The 24,873-nt window shown below is 45.7% G+C and overlaps 1 protein-coding gene across 1 annotated transcript in view; it reads left to right on the forward strand.

Annotated features, from left to right (window-relative positions):
* The window catches only part of CAPN9 (calpain 9), a 281,553-nt gene that overhangs the window by 149,675 nt on the left and 107,005 nt on the right, over window positions 1-24,873 (forward strand). Inside the window, exon 9 of the mRNA XM_078649072.1 lies at window positions 24,409-24,569. Within this exon, the coding sequence (XP_078505198.1) occupies window positions 24,409-24,569 (161 nt within the window). The remainder of the gene's footprint in view (window positions 1-24,408; window positions 24,570-24,873) is intronic.

Genomic DNA, 24,873 nt, shown 5'->3' on the forward strand with positions numbered 1-24,873 from the left:
TTGTGGGAAAATATATCTCTGACCTGTTGTACACAACCTTTATACAACGCTATATGTTATCTGGCAAACAAAACAAGTACTGTGGGTATAGGTCGTGGAATGACACGGAGACTGACTTATTACCAAGACCTGATAAGCCAGGAGTGACAGGGGAACCATATACGTCCTGTCTATTGCGTGCCCGCAATAGACAGGACGTATGCCGGTTACCCCGTCGCTGTGTATGTAATTTGTGAACTCGACAGAGCCCGCTTTCCATGGAGTTTTTTATTGTCTCTTTGAGGGTGGAGGGAGACTTTTTACTTTGAGAGCACCACATTGTATTGTACACCAATATTACTTTCTGGTTGATTGATTACAAAGATTTGCATTCGCAAATAGGCATTGCCACCTCTGTGTTTCTGTGTAATAGCTCAGAGTAGGGGCCTGATTTGTATTACGGCAGATTGGTTGCTCCGGCACAACAATGACTGATATCCCATCCTCCGAAATATAAATCCAATCGGATGTAATGGGATTTATATTTCGGCAGACAGGATATCTGTCACAGTTGTGACAGAGTAAACCGTCTGCCGAGATCTAAATCAGGCCCTAAGTCACTACAAGACTGGCACTTCTCATGAATCACTCAATACTGTGAAATTCCTTCTCACATTCATCCAAAATAAACTATACCCTTGTCTTCAAGAGCTTTCTCATATTTGCAGTCTGGGTGACCGCATTCCTCACAGACTTAGTACAAAATTCTTCCATACCCATTTCTAATTTTTGAAACAGGCACTTGAGAGATGTTTTCAACTATACCTTTTTAGGTTTCACTCCATTACTACTAATCCTACCAAAGCTTATTCCAAATCTGTATATCTCAGTCCTAAATGTCAATCAATTGTTTTGAAAAACTTTCAAAATGTAATTCGTAGTATATGGCACCAAGGGCACCATGGATCTGTAAGTTAAAGTGTCCATTCAGGGCTGCAGCACTGATTGTGCCACCCTGAGTGTTACAAGGAACAACAAGGCTCCCAGCCTTCCACTGCAGCCTGGAAGAGCAGTTTTAAACTGCTAGTTCGACTTTATCATTTAAACCAATTGTGAAGCCCACACTCCCTGAATAATACACAAGTCTCCTCTAAGAAAGGCCCACTGAGCCCTAAGGCAGGAAGCTATACATGGTTAAGTAGGATATATACTTTAATATGTCCTAACAGTAAAAGCCCCAAACGGTTATTTTTACTGTGAAAAGGCTAATAGCCCAATTGGCAAGTACAGCGTTATAGGCTGACATCTCAGTCCTGATAACATCGGAGTAGAATAACTAAAATGGGTACATCAAGGTACCAAATTCATCACTCCATTAAACTCAACTTGATGCCCAAGACGAATTTAATGTCATTTTTAAGGAAAAGCAACTTTTGAATGGTGCCACTCTATTGCCCGGTTTTTCTAGTGGCCATTCACAGATGCTGCGCATCAGACAAACCTCTGCCCTTCTGGGTAGGAGTGTAAATGACTCCCAAGTACAGGAACCATAGAGGCTTACCTACCCTCACAGAAAGCCTCCCAGGGTGTTGGTCCAAATAGGTCCAAATTGGTCTTCAATAGAGAAGCTGCCTTTAGAATCAATCGGTTTTATTGAGCTGTAAGACCACTAATAACACAGCTCAACTGCCTACATCCACTGGCCGGCAGTGCAAATTCTGGGAATAGTTGACACAGCGTTCGTGCCTACACCCCGGAGGGCGACCCCGCGATGAAAGCATCAGACCGTATTAGGCAGCCATGGCAGATGCATAGTTACCACCTTTTAAGAACCGAGAAAGCAGACAAATCAAAAGAAACACCCACTCCCCCACCCCCCAAACCTCCCTACCACTACCCCCCCACCCACATCCGCATCAGTCTCACATTCCTATTCAGATGCCGTACTGCCAATAGACCCCCCCCATACCGCCGCTCAGATAGTCTTAGCAGCTCCCCAAGGCTCCAAAGGGATAAGTTGACGAATCTGTAAGTACTTCGGACAAGTGACCTCCCTCAGGTCTCTAGACTGCAGATGCAGGAACGGACCCCACAGTTCCGCGTATTCAGCACCCTTCCCATCTATGCTTAGCGAGAGGCGTTCCATAGCTAAAAGGTGCCAAAGTCGTCGGATCCAGTCCCAAGGATCAGGTTGGTCTGGGGAACCCCATTGCGCCAAGATGACTAGTCGCACTGCCAGCAAAGCTAATGCGATCTGCCTACTCCTCAACGAGCGCAAAAGAAACGATTTGGCTTGTGGAAGCCCCAATAGCGCATGCTCAGATGCTCGGGGAATTTGATCTGGAAGGCCCTGTCCAGGTCATCCAGAATCGCCTTCCAATACCTCTCCAGCTTCGGACAATGCCACAGCAGGTGTGTCAGAGTACCAGGAGAACCACATCCCCTCCAACACAGACCCGAGTTCTTTGCATCCCAAGCTTTGATACGTGCTGGTGTATAGTACCAATAAGCGATCACCTTATAGGTGGACTCGGTACCCGCTACGTTAGCAGTGGTGTGATGCGCACAATAGAAAATGTGTTCCCACTCCTTACGTGTCAGCGGGCGCCCCAGCGCCGTCTCCCAGCGGACCTGCTCCTTCGTACGTGGTGATTTGGGGTGGGCCATGATCATAGAATATAAGTCAGATATAAGCTTGCGGTCATCCTTCTTGCAGACTACCCACTTTTCAAAGGGCGGGACATAGAAGCGATATTAGAAGGTTGGGTAACCCAATGCGCCACCTGCGAGTAAGGAAAAGCATCGGACTCCAAAAGAGAAAAACAATCTCGGCAAAGCTGGGGAAATGGAATCAGGCCATCGAGGTCAAAGAGGAAGCCCACTCTCTTACAGCCCTCTTCCCTCCACCGTTGGAAAATCGGGGATGCACAGCCCGGGGGGAAATCCGGATTATCCACAATGGGTGTCTTAGGGGATGGAAAAGTAGTCCAGCCCCTGCGCTGCGCCAATTGGTCCCAAGCTTTCAGCGTCGGTAATGTCACCGGAGAAGAGTAAAGACGCCACGCTCTATGCTTGCGAGGTAGCCACAATTTGCACCAGATATTACACCCCACCACCTTCTGATCCATGAAGTTACAGTGCTTGCTGGACCAGGGCCTGTTCCACTCAATGACATAACGCAAACACGCCGCCTGAAAATATGCCTTCAGCAAGGGTAAACCCATCCCCTCGACAGACTTAGAAGCCGTAACAAGGGATAGAGCAAGTCTCGGTCTTTTATTACCTCATAGAAATGTATTAAGGCGTCCCTGTAATTTCTGGAGGGCACCCGGCGGGGGGCTCAATGGGAGCATCTGAAAGAGGTACAGGATGTGGGGGAGCACCGTCATTTTGACTGCCGCCAGCCTCCCGTACCAAGCCAAATTAAGACAGGACCAATCCGACAAGGATTTGGCAGTCTGATCCACCAACATCTTGTAGTTAAGAGAGATGTTTTAGCTATAGAGCGGGTGAGACGAATTCCCAAGTACTGATTATTGGAATTTATCCACTGGAAGGCAAAGTCCTGCTGCAAATCCTGCACCTCCGCATCAGGAATGGCTTTATTAAGGATCTGCGATTTGGAGAAATTAACTTTAAAGCCCGCAACCTCGCCGAATTTGAGGAATTCTCGGGACAAATGCCGCAGGGTGGAATGAGGTTGAGTGAGCAAGAGGATCACATCATTTGCGTATAAGCTAATTTTGTGCTAATCAGCGCTGAACCGAATCCCCGATATGCCCCCATTGGACCGTATACGCTGGGCAAAAGGCTCCATATAGAGCGCAAAAAGCAGCGGGGACAGGGGACACCCCTGCCGTGTCCCTCTGGTGATGGGAAAGAGGGCGGACCTGCACCTGTTAACCCGCACCGCCACCTTAGGAGCTGCATAGAGGCAGCAGACCAATCGCACAAAGCCGTCGCCCAGACCGAAGGTCTCCAATACCGCAAACCGATATTCCCAGTCTACACGATCAAAGGCCTTCTCTGCGTCGATAGATAAGAATAAGTCCTGTGCACGAGGGCCGTGAACCAAATCCGTGAGGTGAAGAAGCCGCTTAGCATTAAGCCCCCCCCCCCCCCGGCGCGTTGGAATGAAGCCGGACTGGTCAGGATCTATGACTCCATCCATCAACAGGCTAAGTCTCGCGGCCAGGATACTGGCAAAGAGCTTCATGTCAATTTTAAGGAGCGAGATCGTCCGGTACGATCCACACTCCTTAGCATCCTTCCCGGGCTTGGGAATAACCGTAATGGCTGCTTCCGATATGGAAGGAGTCACCTCTGCCGTAACCAAAATGGATTTGAAAAGGGAGCCAGCTCCACACAATACGTCTTATAAAAAATGGCAGAGTAGCCATCCGCCCCGGGGATTTGGCCACCTTCAGGCGCGCAATTGCGGATATGACCTCCTCTATATGAATTGCGGCATCCAGAGCGTCTGCCGAGGTCTTAAGGAAAGGCGTAATATCACAGGATGCCAAGTAAGCCGCTACTTGCCCAGAGTCCGACGCCTCCCCCTTATACAGGTCCTGATAGAACTGCCGAAAGGATTCCACAATAAGTGAATCGGTAGTATGTTCCACTGCTTGAGAATCCTGAATGGATTGAATGGCCGTCAGCTGCACTCGTGCTCTCAACCTATGCACTAGCATACACCCCCCTTTGTCCCCACTAAGGTAGAATTTGTGTCGCAAGCGCAATATGGAGTGCCCTGCCTTATCTAAGTCTAGGTGCTTTAGCATGCGCCGCTTTGCCTCCAACTCCCTCCAAACTTGCCGGGCCCCCGTCCTCTTATGTATCGCTTCTAGGGCACTCACCTCCTTTTCTAATTCCGCACGCTTCTCTTTCCACACCCGCGCATACGTCGCGGCCAGCGCAATAAACTCCCCCCAAACCACCAGTTTAAGGTCCTCCCATACCAACGTCAGGGACATTTCCATTTTGGTCATTATTGGCGAAGTATTGGGTGATAGTGTCTCTGATTCGAGTAACTGCGGACTCTGAATGAAGGAGGGAGTCTCGGAGACGCCAACCAGACGGTGGCGGCCGTTTGCTATGACAGGTGAGCAGGACCGGAATGAGAGCATGGTCGGAGAGGGAGCGTGGGGTGATAGTCGCTGCAGACAGGTGAGATAGCAGAGAGGACGAAGCTAAGAAATGGTCTAAGCGTGCATACGTTTTGTGTGCAGAGGAATAATAAGTGTAATCCCGCTCAAGGGGATGCTGGACGTGCCACACATCATGCAGCCCACCCTCAAGTAACCATTGACTCCCCCCCTGAGAAAAAGCCCCTGCCTGGTGAGACTGCATCTCAGACCTATCCAGCCCCGGGTCCATTACTGCATTCAGATTCCCCCCCCCCCACCACCAGTACAAGTGCATCCGGGGATGCCAACACCTCAGAAAGGGCCGCCCGCAGAAATGGATCTTGCCGTTCATTTGGAGCATACAGTGACTCCACCGTTAGTTGCGTGTCTCCCCATTGTAACCAGACAGCTAAAAAACGCCCTCTGATGTCAACCACCTGGGAGAGAATTTTGCAATGCGCGCGTGCACTAAAAAGGATTGCCACCCCATGTTTCTTCGCTGGACCTGAGGACCACAGTTGTACAGGAAATCGCCTGTCCTTCATCCGTTTAGTATCCCTAGAGGGGAGGTGAGTCTCCTGTAACAAGCACACATCACCTTCTGCATTCTCCAATAAGGAAAGGATGGCTGCACGCTTGACAGGATTATTTAGGCCCCTAACGTTCAGGCTTACAATCTTCAGATCCCTTCCCATAATCCCTGAAAAGAAGGGAAGTGCCAGCACGGTACCCCAGGACAGTAGTGCTAATGGGATCATAGTAAGCAGCCTGCGGGCCTAACCTACGCCTAACTGCTAGGAGAACTGACGTGGAGCCCCAAAAACAACCTGAATCCCAAAACCAAACCCCAACTCCCACGAGAAAGTACTGAACTATAGGGAGGAAACAAAATACCAAGAGTCTTGTGAGATGACTATAGTCCGTCTGACAAAACCAACCGTTGGGGAAACATGGCGCCATCCTAGAACCTTACCCAACCCTGATACAGGGCGCATCCAATCGACAAGGACAAAGAAAAAAACACAAGAAACCCTCTCTGCCCCAAGTGTCCAGCCTCCGGCACCGCCGAAGAACCCAAACAGTGCCAAGCTTGCGGACCTCAAGGAACTCCAGTATTATCAGTCACCAACGCCACTGATGAAACAGCCGCTTCCCTCTTCAGGAGGCTCGCAGAGAGGTCCGGGTTCACCGGCGAAGGCGATCTCCCAACTCACTGCCATTCGATAGAGCGTGTGCGCTGCTGAGGAGGTGATCCAGCTGACTCGCCCCGTGGTGCGGGTCGCTCCAGTCCCAGCGCCTCTAAGGCAGCATCCAGCGAGCAAATCTGCAGGAGTTTGCCTTTGTGTTTAAAAATAAGTCGAAATGGGTGTCCCCACGAGTAGGGGATGCCCTGCTCCCGCAGATAGGCCGTTATGGGTTTGAAGCTTCTGCGCTTGACTAGTGTAGAGGCCACTAGGTCTTGAAAGAGTGCAGGTTGATGGCCCCTGAACTGCACAGGATTGAGATCTCGAGCTTTGCGAAGAATCGGTTCTCTAATCTGAAAGTCATGCACACACACCAGGTTGTCTAGTGGTGGAGCCTTGGCCCCCCTCGGCAGGCCAACGCGATGTACGCGATCCAGCTGAATGTCCCGCTCGTCCTCCTCATCAAGAATCTGTCAAAACAGCGCACCAACGTATTCACGCAGATTGTCTCCTTCTCCTTTCCACGGGACCGCTCGTATTCTGATGTTATTTCTCCGCAATCAATTCTCTCAATCTTCAGTGTGCGCCTGCAGATCCAGGTTTTGTTCCGTAAGATGGAGAACATCCTGCTGGAGCTGATGAACCTCATCGGCAGTGCCTAGGTCATGCTCTTCCAGGGTTGCCACTCGCTCTCCAATGGCATCAACATCGCGCCGCATCTCCCGCTCATCTGAAGAGAGCTGGGAGCGGAGCTCCAAAATGTCCTCCTTGATGGCCGCAAAGAGCTCTAACATGAATACCTTCGTAGCCGGTGAGTCAATATCCTCAGGCTGCGAGGACTGGCCATCCGACTGCGAGGCGGCCCTCCCCGCCGCCCTCTGCAGCATGTCCTTAAGGGGTTTTTCTCGCTTGCTCCTGGAAGCTGACATTGCGACGTAGCCAGGTCCCTAGCGGGACGCGATCAAGCCACATCGGCGCCCACACCTCACTTTGCGACCCAGGCCCGAAACACAGCAGGGAAACCCCACCCGTCGACGTGCGGGCCGATGGTGCACCTCCCACTGACCTAGACTCCCTTCACCACAGCACTGCCTAGGGGTAGCACCAGGAGGCCTCCCGGCCCACCAACCACTCCAGGAGTATCTCGCTGCAGCAACCAGTCAATTGAGGCAGAGGAGCACCGCGCTCCGAGACTCAGGCCAACCCCAGTGCCTAGCACAGTCAGGCAACTACAAACACTAAGTCAGGGATAAGCCAGGACTCTCCTCCTCCACCGCCACCACTACAGTCCTCCTTCCAGGCCACTCTGAGGGCCCACTCGCACTGCAGCCTCCGAACACCAGGCTTCACACTGCACTCACGTAGCAGGCCTGGTAATTCCAAGATGGCGACGACTCCCCGGGCACCAGCTCCACTCATACACCATCACCGCTGTCACCCAGGGCGACATACCGATCACTGAGTGTAAGGATCCAATAGCTGTTTCTGCAGGAGTGCCAGGAACCGTAGACAAGCCCAACCCGTCCCCCCTACACCTCTTGTGTCTATCAAACCCTAGAACACAATGCTGGTATGGAGGGAAAGGAGGGAACAAAACAAGGAAAGCAAAAGGGACGAAAGGACTCCACGGACAGATCTCCCAACTGGTCGGAAATAGGTGCTAAAAGAAAGGATTATGGTCAATAGGCAGCATGAAGATACGAACAATAATATCGTGACTTTTCTATATATGTGTTTACCAATTATGCGTCTGGAAATCACAAGCTATACCAATGTCCAATAACGTATTCACAGGCATCGTTTGGCCTCTTCTTCACAATGATGCTATTGAAGAGCCTGTTCAACAAAGATACATATTTGTCAACTAAATATGCCTATAGTCAAGCAATGTATGTTTGTTAATGTGGAATAAGGCCTTACCCTATCGGGTTATAGGGGAGATAGAGAAGGTAAGCCTGTCTATGATCTGGATTCTCAGATCTGCAGTATCTGCAATAGAAGGACACCCATATGGATACTCTACATATCTATCTGGCTGACTGTAAGGATAAAATAAGTAAAAATGCGCAAAGCGCGTTACCGTATCCTCTGCTTTCCAGTCTGTGACGAATGCCAGTCTCCAAAAACCAGTGGCCATCCAAAAATAGGGAGTAAATATAGAAAAACAACAAAAAGGGGTCTCTGGGCGGACTACAACTACCAAAATTCCCTAGGATCAGCCAAACACTAGCTCTGCCCTGGTCCGGCCGGCCGACGGAACCTAAAGTCCGGCCGGCGGGCGGAACCGGGTGTAGCAGGTTGCTGTCCCGGGGAAAATGTTGGAGAAGGTAGCCGGCACCAGAATTAATCACAGGGAACTTCGAGTTCGTCAAGGCAGTAAGAACGGAGGCGAAGTGGGAGGGGCAGCAAGACTCTCAGCCGAGAGCTTAAAACTCCTCGAAAAGCGGAAGTACATAGAAGGCACATAATGCGGAGCCAGAACCTCGTAACTCCTCGGGTAATAGGCGCTGGCTGCGGGAAGTGGGTGACAACAGGTTAGAAATCCGAGCACCGGGTGGAACGGCTTAGCGGAAGTGACGCAACGCAAGGATCACAAAACCACTAGAACGCGAAGCACCGGTGCAAAGGGAAAGTCAGGCTTTTGACTCCTGCCTGACCCCCTTGCACATGCGCGTTGCAAGGCAGCCATCTTTATTTGCCTGCGCGAACTGGTCGAAAACTGGCAGGCGTGACACTGAGCCTTACACAGCCCACAAGACAGGAGGGCCGACACCTCTGCCCCGCCTCTGTGGACCCAGCAGTTCGCCGCTCCATCAGGGCCGGCCCGCCCAGGAAGGACAGCAATCCAACCGTCAGCCCGCGAATATGCACACCTTCAGCACGGGCCTCTCCTAGGCCTCCAAACCCGCTCCCCGATATCGGGATGCTCCCGCCGCTCATACAACGGCAAGTCTCAAGCGCGGCCCAGAAATGCAGAGTAGCAGCGTGTGAGGTGCTGCCTGCCAACGTGCAGGCCGAGCCAGGGCCTCTCACCCTTTACTGGAAGCTCACCCCCGGCGCCGCAGAGCAGGCCTCTCGCCGCCAGCACACTGGAGAAGACCTCCGCAGCCCACAGGGGACATCCGCAGGGCCCCCGTGTCCACTCAGCAGGCCACAGCTCATCAGTCACAGAGGGGGGGCACCGACCACACCACACACCGGCTCTGGCAATGAGGTCCCCTGCTCATCCACCTGCGGGGGCCTCACACTGTCGCCGATTCACAGACTGACCTCCCGGCTGCGAGTTATCAGTCCCTCACTCCTCACCTCGCCAAGCGCCGTCGCCAGAGCAAGGGCACTCCTCTGCACCACGTCGCGGGAGCTCACCACCGCCCTGCAGGGTCTCGGTCTCAGCTGCCACACTCCGATGAGTGCCCAGAATGCCCCCACCACTCCAGGCCTCTCTGCCGTCTAGGCCCCTCACTCCCCACATGTGCAGGCCGCCGCACTGTAATATGGCAGCCACGCCACGGGTCCCAGCTCCGATCCTCCACCACCGCTGCCCCTCCTCACACGTCTCCGGGCTAGCGGGCTCATCGCCGCCCCACCAACAAGGCAGCGGCCACGTCAGGCAAACGGGGCCCCGTGTAGTAGGAGGCAGTCTCCGCAGCTCTCTTCCGCCAGGCCCGCCGGGCCTCTGAGACGCCAGGGCCACGATGCCCGGCACTACTACCAGGCACACTGCAGCGGGGAAAGAAACACACCGCAGCTTCAGGGCAGTCCACAGAGGCAGAAAATCCCCACGGGCGGCGTGGATGGGCACCAGATAGGGCGATACACAAGGCAAATGCACAGGCGGCGCCAGAGGGACGGGAGAGCACGTCCTACACCGCCACCATTTTGGCCACGCCCCCCCACCGCGAGAAGGACAAATAACAACCATACTAGAGAGGGGCTACCCCTTTGTTTAATTAGACAGGCTGGCAGCAGTAAGAGAGACGGGAAACCAGTTGCCGAACCAGTTTTAACTTCGGCATGTATCACATAGGTAGCCACACCTCTTGAGTGGGTTACCAAGTTCCCTAAACCAAGAGAGGGGTCAGACAACTTGAGTGGGAAGAGTAATGCACTCTGGGACTGCTAAGATGCCACACATGGCAATAGGTCATCATAATGCAGAAGGAAACCTGTTAGCCCATTGGCTAGTGACCGCTTTATCCCCCCAAGGGCACTTTCGGGGCATAAATATGGTACCCCTGGCTACCTGAACCTCAGATCACATCTGGACTGCAGAGAGGACCAAAGAAGGACCTGCTGACATGCTGGCCCCTGCACCTGGCAAGAAAGGCTGTACAAATAGCTGGACTGCACCTGCTGCTCCTTTGGTTAGCAAAGAGAGAATTGTGCGTGTGTTGCCTGGTTTAAAGCGCAGACGCTTCTGAGCCCCAGACAGAAAAGGTGAACATCAAGAGTCAGTCAGTTGACTCCCTGTTCCCTCATCAAGACCATAAAAGCAGAAGTTGCCTGTCCTGGCTGGCCAGTAGCTGCTTTCACAGAATCACTGGTGATCACCAAAATGCATCCAAGAAGACCACTCCTCAGTTCTCAGAAGTTGCACCCAGGTCCTTTTGTCTGAGTGCAGATTGGTCACCAAAAATGGACACTAGACTACACCAAACAAATCAGCTGAACATGCTGTGACTGGATACCCTGATACCAGTATCTCAGTCATAACCAGATTTCTCATGGCTCAAAGAAGACTTTGAGGGACCCCAACTCCTGTGGTCCAAATCGCCCCACCTCAACTGTGGACCAATCAATTCCTCCAGGAAGGCCCACGATTGACCACAGAGACCTTAGAACATCTTTCATCATCCTCAACATACTCAGCATCCTGTATCCGCAGCATGAGGACCATTCCATTGTTGTCTATGGTGGTCCTTGTGTAAAGTGTGGAATTGGACTCAAGACTGCTTCAGTTACCAGGTAACTGTCAAGCTATTCCTTATTGGCCCCCTTGACATTCTTCCTGTGGGAGTTGGTCACCCAGTCAGGACCAGAGTTGTCAACTACAACTCTTTAAAACTTTTCAAACGTTTTCAATCTGTAAGGTTAGCAACTTTTTTTGTGCTTGGGACTAAAAAGCTGAGATTGACATTTTACTTCAAAATCTATAACTCCGGAACCCTCCAGTGGATTTTTTCCATTTTGGTATGTAAAAATTCATAGAAATCTAATCTATTTTTATGAATTGGTGTTGGATTTCTTTTGTCTTGTATGAATTTCTTATTCTGTTGTTTGTTGCATCTAAATGCTTTACACTAGTTTCTTTGTTTAAGCCTTGCTGCTCAAAACCACAGCTACAAAGGATTAAGCAAGAGGTTAACAAATGAGCCTGACTGGACCAAAGACAGATTTGTGAGTGTATCACGCGGTGAAGTCACACAACCACACCATATAAAACACCATAATCTTCACATACACAAACCTCCAAATTCAGGTCAGGCTTAAAAAATTACTATGGTTCAATCCCATACCAACCAGATCAAAGATCACAATTTTTCCGCTTCAATCAAACAGCATTTGTAAAGCGCAACATTGTCACCCCTAGGGGTATCTGGGTGCTGCTTCACTCTATACCTAGTGGTTTCCTTTTACACCTTGTAGTGTAGTTCCTATTATCCCAATAGGCTCTGCGCATTGGAATAATACCTTCAATAGTATAGGCCTAGACCAGACGTTAACTAGGTCTACTACTGTCGATATTAGACTTAAAGTTTTGGGTTTGCCAGCTAGCTCAGAGTTCACTAGAAACTTTCTCGAATAGGCAAGGAGGAGTTGAACCTCCCTGGATAGACAAGAAGGGATTTAGTTTCTGACAACCATAGAACATGACAACTTTGCTCTCCCCTAATCAAGAGTGTATCTCGAGAGTCGTGTGAACAAAAGGCAATTTATTTTACTCAGTCAGTACGTGCATTCTTAGTCTCATCAGATTGTAGAGAAAAGGAAGAGACGGGCGTGTTCAATAAAAGATGTTATTTATTGATCAGTCTCTTTTCTCATACAAGAGAAATGGATCGATATTATTGCAATACTTATGGTTAAGTAAAGTGCATACATTAAAAGCAGAAGTATAAAATAATACTGTAAAAACATTGATATGGTTTCTAAGCCATATGAAGGTTTAAAATGAACAAAATATATTACATACACATATACATTTGGTTAATCGTACTCAACTGGTGTTTCTAGCTACGCCTACCCCGTGTACCTGACCTAAGCCTAATACGTGGGCGGGAATAGAAAGTTACAGTTTAAGTTAAGTTTGTTTTGCCAAGTGACTGACTAAAGAATTCTCTGTGAGGGGTTATTCAGTTCTGTACCTGGAATCTAGGATGGATGAGGGATGGTATCTCTCGTCTCTGGTCTCGATATTCCAGGCTGCCTGCGAGGGCTACCCGGAAGCACCGGAGCTGGATTTCTCGGCAGGAGAAATAGGCAGCTGCTCGTTCTCAGCGCGTCAGGAAGGCGGGGCTGCGCCAGCGGGGTCTGCTCTGCTCTGGGCTTCGGCAAGTCTGGCTGCTCCGTTCTCGTCACCACCACGTGTGTTTGCATAGGGCAATATCGGTAATATTTATACCTTTAAGGTGCCGAGATTGACGTAAGGATGGACATAGATACGTCAATAAGGATGTCATACGACCAGGTCGTTAGCACATTCTTTTGCTGAAGTTCTCGGTGAAATCAAAACAATGGCCGCAGGGTTTTTCCCAGGTCTGTCATAGGTTTGATTTGTTTTGAGAACTCCGTATGCCTTATCAGGGGCTGGAGGAATATCGCTTGTCTAATTAGATGGCAAGCGTTATGACCTAATCAGATAACACGTTCCTGTGCCGTAGTGTGGCTTTATCAGATAACGGTTCCTGCATCATGGGGGTTTTCTGCCTCATGGGATGGCTGCTAGTTAACTTGTTAGTTTGTTAACCAGAATAGGGTCAGGAATAGGGGGATCGATACAGAACCTATAGGAATACATCACAACCTCCTTAGAAATACTTCTCAATTTAGTACCAGCAGAGTTGACTAGTGTGTCACCATTACATGTCACTTTCACTAAGCCAATAAACTTTCTTTCTTTCCACTATTGACCTGCAATCAATTTCGCTACAGTCCTCATCTACATAATTGATGTATTTTCTTGCATTTAGACAACACCTGACATAATGCCATTTCTTACAACAGTTTTTACAGCATACCCTTACTGTCAGATTACCCATACTAGTGACCACATGACCCATATTATCCACAACAACACTGATTTATGATCATTTTCTCCTCTTTGATTATTTTGGTATCCTGATTTTGATGCAACTACTTGTACCCACTGCTTCTTGCCTTTTCTTTATTCATATGTTTGAAATAAGTAATAGAATACTTAAAACTCTTGGAAATGAAATACTCAAGACCTCTTGGAAATGCGATGGTTAAGACCTCAATAAAAGTAGAATTCTTATTCTTACCTTATTTGTGCCACTCTTACACCTCAGTATAATTGTTTTCGTATCCTTTTGTCAAAAAGTACACACATTTACACAACGTCGTGATAGGATTTTCCATTTTTAGCATCCTTCTGCCCTCTCAGTCCGAAATTATATTGATCAATTACTTTACTAGCTTTTGTATCATAATGTAAATCCAATTTTTTTCACATTTCCCATGCTTGTACAAGCCCTGCCATCCCCATCAGATACGTCTGATACTTTTTTAGAGACATGTTGTCGCTCTGAGCCCAGACACTGCGCTAAAAGGGAGGTTTTGCTTTCCGCACCCATATTTGCACTACACTGTGGCACAGTGCAAAAAAAATATTTTTTTCATTTTGGCCAGTTCAAGTTGGGTTACTCTGGAGACATCATAGAAGCTGTCATATTCTGCATAGTTAACTTGCTGAGCATTCTTATACAGAAACATACGTTACACACAGGACTACCCCAATTCTTACAAAGGCACATTTCTATTAATTTCAGTCCCTGCACCGTGTGCTACCATGTGGCATGCTCCCATTTCTCTATGGGAGCATGTGCTGCAGGCGGTTTACAGCCGCACACAAGCTCCAATAGAGAAATGGGAGAATGTGATCGCACCATGTGCAATTGCATTGTAATACCGGTGTCGGGGCCCCCGACTGGTGGTCGGTCGGTCCCAAGACCGCAACATCCCCCAGACATCGTGTTTTGTGGGAAAACAAGTGAAAGCAATTTGTAGCCTGTGTTGAGTGAGGAATGTCCCCTTCATGGTACGTTGGTGTTTACCTTCTCCCCAAGTGTCCCAGTCTATGTGAAACTGGTATTCCCTTTTTATATTTGGGCACTGGCATCACATTAAAATAGTGTGTGTACAGAGACCTAAGCCTGTCCCTCTTAATGCAAGGTCCAATACCTGTTATGTGACAGGGAGAGGCGTACAAAGTTTGATCTTATAATGGGTGCAGAACTACTGTTCATGCGTTGGGTAAATCATGTGTAGCGCTTGTGACAGAATACCCACTTTTTCTGACTCAGTAGAGTGACCATGCTTTTTTCTCTTTGGCAGGGAGAGGATAACTACTGACCCTTATTATGTAATTTACTTCTGAGATATGACCCCTTAACCTTGTGCTGACATTCTGTGTGCACTTCAAGTGTATATATGTGCAGTGAGCGTATAGCGTATAGTACATGTAGCATTAAGCTCTTTGGACCCTATTATGATGTTGGACAGAAAGCCTCCGACCGACATCTCTGGTTTCGCTTTCGACCGCTGTATTACAAAGACGGCGGCCGGAAGTGAAACCAGCTGGTCATTCCGGCTGGCTTCCGATGGGCTCATGGAGCCTGTCTGCCAGTCAGAACTGGCACATAATCCCTTAAGGATGGCTATTCCGCCATCAGGATTACGATGTCGGTTTCCCACAGGCTTTCCATGTCGGACTTCCCGACATGAGAAAACCTGTCGGAAAGTAACTTTGAGGGCCCCTAACAGGGCCTCCTTTTCTCTGCAGTCTCTGGTTGGGGGCCCTGCATCAAGTGGTACCATGTGGCAGGCTCCCATTCCTCTATGGGCGCTTGTGCTGCGGGCGGGTGTCAGCTGTAAGTCGCAGCACAAGCTCCAATCGAGAAATGGGAGTATGTGATTGCACCATGTGTGGATGCATTGTAAAACCAGTGTCGGGGACACCGACCGGTGATCAGTCGGTCCCAAGACAACAACGTCCACCAGACATCCTAATGATGCCCGCAATTATTTGAGTGTGAGTACTGTGACTAGTGAGATCCATTTTGAATGGCCATTGGTTTAGTTTGGCACAAGATGGAGATTGATGTAGCTTTCCAAGATAGTGCAAATATATTGACCGCATTTCTGTGACTAGAAGGTTGATATCCAGTAACCGAAGTGAGAGAGGACAGATGGGCTGCCATTAGAAATTTTATGAGAACCGTGATAGTAAAAGGCTGCTGATTAGTTCTATTCTGACACTGCCAATTGGTTGATGGTAGGGATCAGAAATGTCGTTTCTGTTGCTCCGGGTGGGGACATTTCTAGGCAGACCCCACCCTTTGTCTCTGATTAGTGCTTCAGGAAGACTGATGAAAGCCAGGTGTAAGCGTATTTAATTTGTTTTATTAGTCATTAAAAACCCTAAACATTGTTAAAATATACAATTAACATCACAAATAAATAAGTAAAAAAGAAGGAAAGGGGGACAACCAATCATGTGAGGCCTATGTACACAAAAAAGCATCTGAAGGATGTTACAGATACGTGCAAAATAGCACGTAAAGTGCAACAGAGCAGGTCTTTTATCATGGGGGATCAGGAGCCCCAATAACATAATAAGCCTATGAGCCCTGATTCTACCTGGCATCCCATAATTGTGACTTGCTAGTGTAAGATTACCAAAGACATATGCTGTGTGCAAAATTACACGTAAAGTGCAACAGTGCTGGTATTTGGTCAAAGGGGGATATTCGGATGCGCTGGGGAGATATCCGACCTCGTGCGATAGGGAACCAATAAGCACACATTGTCCTTGCCAGCCCACCATGATGTTGGTGGGTTCCACAGATTCTTGACTGAGCCTGTCTTGACCATCCGCCTTTGTCCCCATCTGGATCCGAGAGTTCACTTTGACAAGGGATTTAAAAATGTCCCAAAATTGTACCAGTCTGATATTAAGCATTGCATTCTTTGGGTCAAATGACTCAATTACTACTGATCTGCAAGACCTAAACCCTAGTGCATCAAATTCGTTCTTCAACATGATTCTCAGCTGGTGGCCTAGACTGGGGTAAACGCAAATAACGTGCTGCAGCATTTTGTTTGTCTGGTGACATGAATGGCATGTACTTTCTTCTTGATCTTCAGGGAGTAAGTGGGCTCTAACAGGCAGAGCCAAGTGTAGATATCTCACACTTGATTGTTCTCATGGGTTGAATACCACTATTTGCCACCAGCCCCATAGCTACCTGTTCTGTGAGCCATCACCTTGCACAAAGGATGTGTCCGATAAACAGCCAGAAAATTACATTTGAAAGAGAACCACCCCAAACCAATTCTGAAACCTTAGGCACATTATCCACATTCCCTAACCGGTAAATATGTATAAAAGAGATCCAAACATTCCCACATGATTTCAATTTCAAGTTTTTTTTTTTACCAAAGCAGGGAAAACTCCACAAAGTAATTGAAGGGCTGTTTTGTAATCATGGAGGGTGTCTGCCTGACAGTGAAACTCCTAAGGAGTCTCTCGGTTTCTAATTGGTGCACCTGCAGTGGACCTCATCCAGATACCAAGCCTGTGAATTATTCACTTGCTGCTGCTGCCCAACTCCAGGCAAATCAAGTGGAGGGGTGACTGTCACTGACAAAGCAAAAGTCTGATCTTAGCCCAGAGGTCCCAGATAGCATACGAGTACCCCGAGTGTTCCAGAATCAGAAGCCGCTATTGCCTGTAATGAACATCGATCAGATCCCGAGATGGAGGGTGCATCTGCTGGGATTAGGCTCACTTAGCATCCGGCTCACTCATTACGACCAAGTCCCAAGTAAAGTCTCCTCTGCGGTCCCGCATGAGCGGAGCCACAAATGAAGCTGCCGGCAAGAAGGAAACCCAGCAGTGCTGCATGACCGCAGCAACAGGAGCAGCCTCACAAGTGAAAAACTGAGCTAGACATACAGACTGTATTCTGTAACAGAAACTTCAACTGTCACTTTAACAACAGAAACTTCAACTGTTACTTTAACAATCTAATTTTGGTATGAACTTTAGAGCTGAACTTTGAAATGCTCTGCATGAGTAGAGACCATTTGAACTGTTTGCCCAGTTCCCCTAAGCCATATTAGGTCAACTCCAAGACACCTCAAGACGCTAGTGGCAAACAACCTCCAACAGCGGGACCAGACTCCAGTAACCCCTGACTGCCCTGTGGCCCCCATATGGGGTCTGGCAGCCTGCTTACTGTTTGACACCTTAACTCCGTGCTAGATATAGTAACAAACTAAGAAAGACTACAAGAAAAATTGGAGAAAAATCAGTTGCTTGCTTTTCCTTCCTCCTTAGGATAGGTTAGCATATCATTTTAAACTGTGTAGTAAATCGGCTGCATTTCAAAAGAAGTGTCAACCCTTTCACAGCCCTAGATGAAGCTGGACAGAGTTCCGCCAGTTACACAGATAGCTTTGGGGGTGGGGGTGGGGGTGGGGGGGGTGGGGTGGGTGGGGGGGGTGGGGGGGGGTGTGTGTGTGTGTACACACACACACAAATTGGCTGGGATGTTGGAGTTGATAGCAAAGGGTAGATGGACCAAGTCTGTTGATGTTTTCTAAGGTTCTGTCCTTGCCAGGTTCTTCAAGGAGCAAAGACAACCCTTACAGGTGGATAGTGCTCATTCTGGGTGGCCTTTGAAAAACATGCACAAGATGTCTAGGTACAGTGCCTGCAGAGATTATTTACCTCTAAAAGTCAAATAGTATCTGTCTATCTAGGGACATGATGAACATATATCTGAGTGGTATCTTGCAAAAATCTTTGAGTACATTTCAGTAGGAAAATGTGTTTCAATATCTGGCCACTCCGAAGTAAAGCCAACACTGCTTATGGCAAATAGTAGTACATCTGTGAATTTGATCAGGGTATGTTTTTTGTGGCAAAACAAAACCAGTGAGAGGGGAGGGAAACAGTTATATGGGAAAGGCACTCAGTTTCCCCGGACTGACATATATGAACCAAAAGTGAAGACTGTCTTCCAAAACCACCAGACTGCATGGAGATGTGGTCTACTGGGCTAGGCTGGGAAGTCCCAGCTGAGCTTTGGTGCATGTGTGATCTTTGATTCCCAGCAAGCCCACCGATTTGCTCCGATGAGACCTGAGTAATCTCCATTACCACCATTCTTGTAGTAGATAATAACCAGATTTCAATCAACTCACCCTGAATGGAAGGGTTGGGTAAACCATCTCTTAATCATGCATGGAATATGTGCGCATGCGTATCTCCTGCTCAGTATAGGTTAAGCGTACAAGCGTCTTAGAGAGCCTGCTGAAATCTGTGCATCTTGTAAAGCATATGAAACATGTCGATCTAGAATAAGACACAATGGATTAGTTAATGCCTCTTTGTGTCATATTATGTTTTTTGGGAGGGAAATACCTTCAAGCTGACTGGTGCACTTAATCTGAAACTCCAAGGTTTCTTAACATAAGTTCAGTGATTCTCATGAAATTAATACTTCATACCATGTTTATACCATGTTTATCTCCAATGTTGGATATTTAATTGTTCCAGTAGCATATGTAAATTACTGTTCATATTCATAATTCATATGTTGTGACATTTGTTTATTCATTGTTAGCATCCAATCTGTATACAGCCCAATGCATTTCGGGTCGTAACTGACCCTTCATCAGGGGTTACTGTTGTTGATCTAAAAAATTAGAAAGGTGGCTTTACTCAGCTATCCACACATCTTAGAACATAAAAAAAAATTACTAGAATACTCCAATCATTACCAATGGTGCACATTAATACCAAACTTAATGGTGGGGCCGCCAGGATAGGCATACTGATAATAGTGGTCGGTGATCCATAAACAAAACACGGGTGAAACTAAGGATTATTACGCAATGTAAACAGTGAACCATAAATCCATTTCCATGACATGTAGTTAAAATGGTCATGCGAACGGTGCATCGTAACCCGATAAGTTGCTCCAGACAATATCTTAACAAACGGATAAACGTGCCTGTTATTAAAAACGCAATACGTGGTGTAAAGCTGTCAGTATCGTCATGCGAACTGCAAAAAGCGACCCACTTAGTTTAGACTTACTCGAACGCACGGTTAAGTGACAGTGCCCGTTACTCAAACAAGCTCAGAAGTGAGCAATACATGCGATTATAGTCGTGCCTACACAGAGCTGAGAATCTTACTGGAGTGCTCGCGTTGCGCCTAATCAAAGTTAAAACAAACCGCTCGCTGCATGTGACATGTTACGTAAGCTCGTCAAACATTCCCATTCAAAGGGAGAAGTGCAGACGTTCCCCGTGCATGAATAAAGTTCATCCAAAATAAAAAATGAAGTGAAACCATGGTTTCCCAAACAGAAAACCGGTATAGAAAAGACTGAAAGAAATGCTAATACTAATACACGAGTATTCTACAGGAATAATATGAAACATACAATTACAGATGACAATCTATAACAGAAGATCAATATAAACCGTGTTAATTGCAGTCTCTAAGCAATTCATAGAAAACATTGATATTCCAGTCTATCATTCATCCCCAAAGGCTGCATTGCCTGTAATTTACTGATCAAAAAAAATTCAGATCTGGCCAGCATTTTTTGCGGATCTCTGTCATTTTTTGGCTGCAACACCTCATGAATAGTGAATCGCAGTTGGGCAATGTTATGTCTGGCTTCCAACCAATGCGTTGCCACAGTTGATTTTAAATTTTGGAGTATAATGTTGCTTTTATGCTTCGTAATGCGTACTTTTATTTTACGCTCTGTTCTTCCAACATAAATCTTGCCACATGGGCATTTCAGAGCATAGATCACCTGAGCTGTATCACGTACTTGAATGTTGTAACTGAATTTTTGTTCCTTTGTTAGGATGAATACAAATATTACCGATAATTGCGTTGTTACAGTGCACACAGTTCATGCGTTTTTGCATGGCTTTGAATGTTCTTATTTGTGTAGGTTGTTTTTTGGAAAGAAACGCTTTCAAGTTATTAGGTCGCTGATATGCAAAATTTGCCGTTGAGAAAAAAGTTGACTCCAATCCGGTTCAGTTTGGATTATAGAACAATGTTTCATTTTGGTGGATTTAATTGCATGAGATTGAGTGGAATGTTTCGTTCTTTAGTTTTAAGCAATTCTTCTCTATTGATATTTGCAATTCTTTGTATGGCATCTTTCACTATGTTATGAGGATAACCACGTTGTTGGTATTTGTGGGCAAATTGATTGATGCTGCTTCCTCTGGGTTAGATGTTATTCTCTTCAAGCGAATAAACCACGAATAGGGAAGATGCTTCTTCAAAGAGTCTTGATGAAAGCTTTTGAAATGTAAAGCATTGTTCCTGTCCGTGGGCTTAGTGAATACATTGGTTTTGATGACCCTTGATTCAATTTGAATGAGTACATCCAGGAATGCCATTTGATGCTTTTCTATTTGAAAGGTGAATCTGATGTGACTGTGTATTTGATTGAGTACTTTAATGTTCGTTTCTAGACTGGAACGGTCACCCTTCCAAATAACCAAAATGTCATCAATGTATATCTTAAACAAAACCAGCTTATTGGTCCACTGAGGATTCTCTAGGATATTATCATGTTCCTGTTTTGCCATGAATGTATTTGCATACGAAGGGGCTCCAGCGAACCCCATCAAAGTTCCATTACATTGTGCATAAAAACATCCCTTCCTTTCAAAGTAGCTGCGAAACAGAGCAAAATGCAAAAGCTCTAGCTGAAATACTTTACTATTTCTTCTTGCTGCAATAAAGCCCATTCTATGGCTTCTAAACCTTCTTGGTGAGGTATACATGTGTAGAGTGCCGTCACATCTATCGTACAGAGCCACCTCTCCTCAATGTCAGTCGTATCCAAAATTCTTAACATGTTTGATAGTGCTGTACTGTCTTTAATGTGAGTCACCCAATTCTGTGCTATGGGTTGTAGAAAATAATCAAGATATTTTCCTATAGGTTCAGAAATGGATCCACATGCAGAGACAATCGGTTGAAAAAGTGTATTAAGCAAATGTTTGTGAATTTTCGGGAGTAAATATATTTTTGGACGACGTGGATATTGTGTACTGAGGAAATTTCTAGTATTGGTGTTGATCCATTTCATCTCTAATGCTCTTGTTAAAATTTGTTGTAATATCCCTTATATACTTTAGTGGGATCTTGATCCAGTTTAACATAAGTGTTAGTATCCATTAGATGATCCATACCTTTGTTTCATAAAAATCTGTGTCCATTACAACCAATGTCCCACCCTTGTCTGCTTTCTGGAATGTAAGCTGTTGGTTTTTCGCCAAGGTCACTAAAGTACTCCATTCTTTGGTTGTGAAGTTAGATTTCCTCATTGTCTTGAATTTGATTTGTTGCAATTCAGTTTTGACCAATCTTTCAAACGTATCAATGGATTTGTGCGAAATAGGAGCGCAACAAGAACTTCTCCCTTTACATTCTTTAAATTCAGATTCTTGAACAGGCTCCGTAGTTGGTTCTAAGGTACTAAAAAAATATTTTAATCGTAATATCCTAACAAATTTAAAGAATGAGATCTATGTTTCAGCCAAATTGGTATGATACATTGGTACAAATGAGGTTCCTTTGTTCAGAAACGCTAGTTGAGCGGATGTCAAAACTGATTTTGATATGTTTACCACTAAGTTGGTTTCGTCTTGCTTCGAAGATTTCTCATCTTGCTTTCTGTGACGGGTTTTTTGGCTCCCCCTTGTTTTTGTTGGGCTTTGTCTGGCTGATGGTTGACACAGGGCTTATGGATAAAAAAGCCTCTTTAGAAACTTGCTGATCACCCGCACTCGTCAAAGGTTGAGAAGAAGTATTGGTAGTAAGCGGTGGTCTGTTTTGAGCATCCTCAGAATCAGATACAACACTCTTGTGACAAACTTACATTTGGCTGTTTTTGCCACTTGCGTTGGTTATAAACTTCCGCCCAAGTATACACTTTCTCTGATTTGTAATCAATCGTATCACTACGAAACTTCTTTCAGCGTATTTATCCAGTTTTAGGTTGAGTTCTTCTAATAGGTCTCCCCAATTTTCTGGAGTTGATGTTGAAATTCCATCTTTCACTGTTTGGATTTCTTCTTCCAGATATTTCAATATATTAGAAAGTTCTTCAATTATCAACAAGATCAAATCCAGAGAACATTTGTTTAAAATGTGGTATCACCTTTCCATGAACATTTTGTTTGTCTTACATAAAATAGGTTTCAATGCGATTCGCAATCCTCTAGGGATTCTCTTTGTTTTGTGATATTGTATAAGTGTTGTGGCGTGAAGCCTTTGGTTGATCTCCTTTTTGCTTAAAAATTCGAGTTGTCTGAGTAATTGTGCTGTTGTTGAAATGTGTGGACTGAAGAATCTAGCCTCATTCAATCCATAGATTTCAGTGGCTGCTTCTGTGGTATATGCTAATGTATCTGTTTTGTTTGTTGTTAATGACACTATTTCTTCAAACGACATGATGGCTAGTATTTTATGGCAAGTGATCATCTCCATGAATATTTTTTTTTACAAAACTGCACTGTGCAGTAGAAATTTGTCCCCATCACCCTACTTGCCTAATTTGAAATTGTTTGTGCAGTTCAGCCTTCAAGTTTCCTTGCTCAAGTCACAACAGTAACAGACGAGACTCAATTGTGGAAATTATACAAAGGGCTGGTTAGCATAAGTGCGAAGTGATAGCCTATCAATATCGTTCATTTTACTTAACTTCAAGTTAAAAAAATGCACTCCACTAAAACAAACCTATAAAAAGTAAAGACCGTGTGAAACCTGGAAAGTGGTTCCTGTGCAAAATAAATTAATGAAAGTAATAATTTGATGAGGGCCAATGATGGACAGTGAGCGTAGATGGGGCTATTGCATTGTTTGAAGTTTAGTCCAGTAATGATTAGTAGCGGGAACTAGTTTATTTTGAGTGAAAAAAGCTATCAAAATTAATATAATACATTTCAAAATGCAAATTTGTATGTTTTATGCTTATGTATAAGAATAATCAAGACTCTCCTATATTCTCAAGAGATGTAATATCATGAGGTTCTCTCTTTCCTTTTTTGTTCAATCTGGTCATGCTTTCCAACTACACAAAGTGTCACATGATAATATTTTCTGATTATATTAGAAGTGAAAGAGACAAACATATCATACCTAATCATGAGCCGATTACCCTGAGTAAAAGAGTATCATTTGAGCTTGCTCGAATCAATATCATTTATCAATGAAAGGACTATAAGAACACTGAGAACTGTGTTTGTTTATCAAAAGGATTAGCTATATGTTAATAAAGTCAATTGCATGATACATTTACACCATTAGAGACATGAATACATGTTGAGCGAAAGGCATCAACGACAACACAAATGGAGTGCATGGCATTGTCATTAATAACTGTTAAAATACCGGGACTTCAGATGGGAGTGGGACATGAAAGACCTGTGGTGCCTCTTTGTTGTTGGTCTATAAAATATAGCCACCTGTGATGATGCTATTAGGCATCATTGTAATAATCAATTAACTAAATTCCTAACAGTTACTCGATTGTGAACTATGTTTACATAAGGGCTTGGTGAGTGTTTTACCTACAGCCAGAAAGATGGAAAGGTCAATTTTAAATGACTAGAAACTACAACTATGGGGCGGTCCAAATAAAAAAGTTTGCCCTGTTAAGTTTGTTGGAAGTAACAGTTGCATCAACAACTTACGCTTACAGTAGTGTCACATTAAACGTCACACGTCTTACCCACATGAGATAATGATTCTTGCCTTACTTAGCCACTTTTTAGGTGCCTCAAATGTGACATGTTCATCCTTTTCTCACATTTTGTAGGATGCAGTATGAGGATTTCTTAAGACACTACAGCAAAGTTGAGATCTGTAACCTCACCCCTGATGCTCTTGAAGAGGACACTTCCCATAAGTGGGAGGTAATGGTCCATCAGGGGAGCTGGGTGAGAGGTTCCACCGCTGGAGGCTGCAGAAACTTCCTAGGTAAGCTCTTACTTTAATTTTGCTTTAAGAAACCAGTGAATGTATAATAATTGCATTTCTATAGCGAACTTCAAAATGATGTCATCTTAAAAATTCAGATGTACAAATTTCAAATTATGATTCAGTATCTTGTTACTTAATCACAATTTGGTTTAGCAATAAATGTTGTGTTTGGAATAGGCGTATTTAGGGCTTCCCTTCCAAATACCGAATTGCTGTGCAATGTACAATTGTTTTGTGACCAAGTTACTGTTGCAAAATATTGATTTTTTTACCAGCTCCTAAAAGATAGTGGCAACCATTT

This window comes from Lissotriton helveticus, chromosome 6 (assembly GCF_964261635.1).
Source record: "Lissotriton helveticus chromosome 6, aLisHel1.1, whole genome shotgun sequence".
Classification (NCBI taxonomy): Eukaryota; Metazoa; Chordata; class Amphibia; order Caudata; family Salamandridae; genus Lissotriton; species Lissotriton helveticus.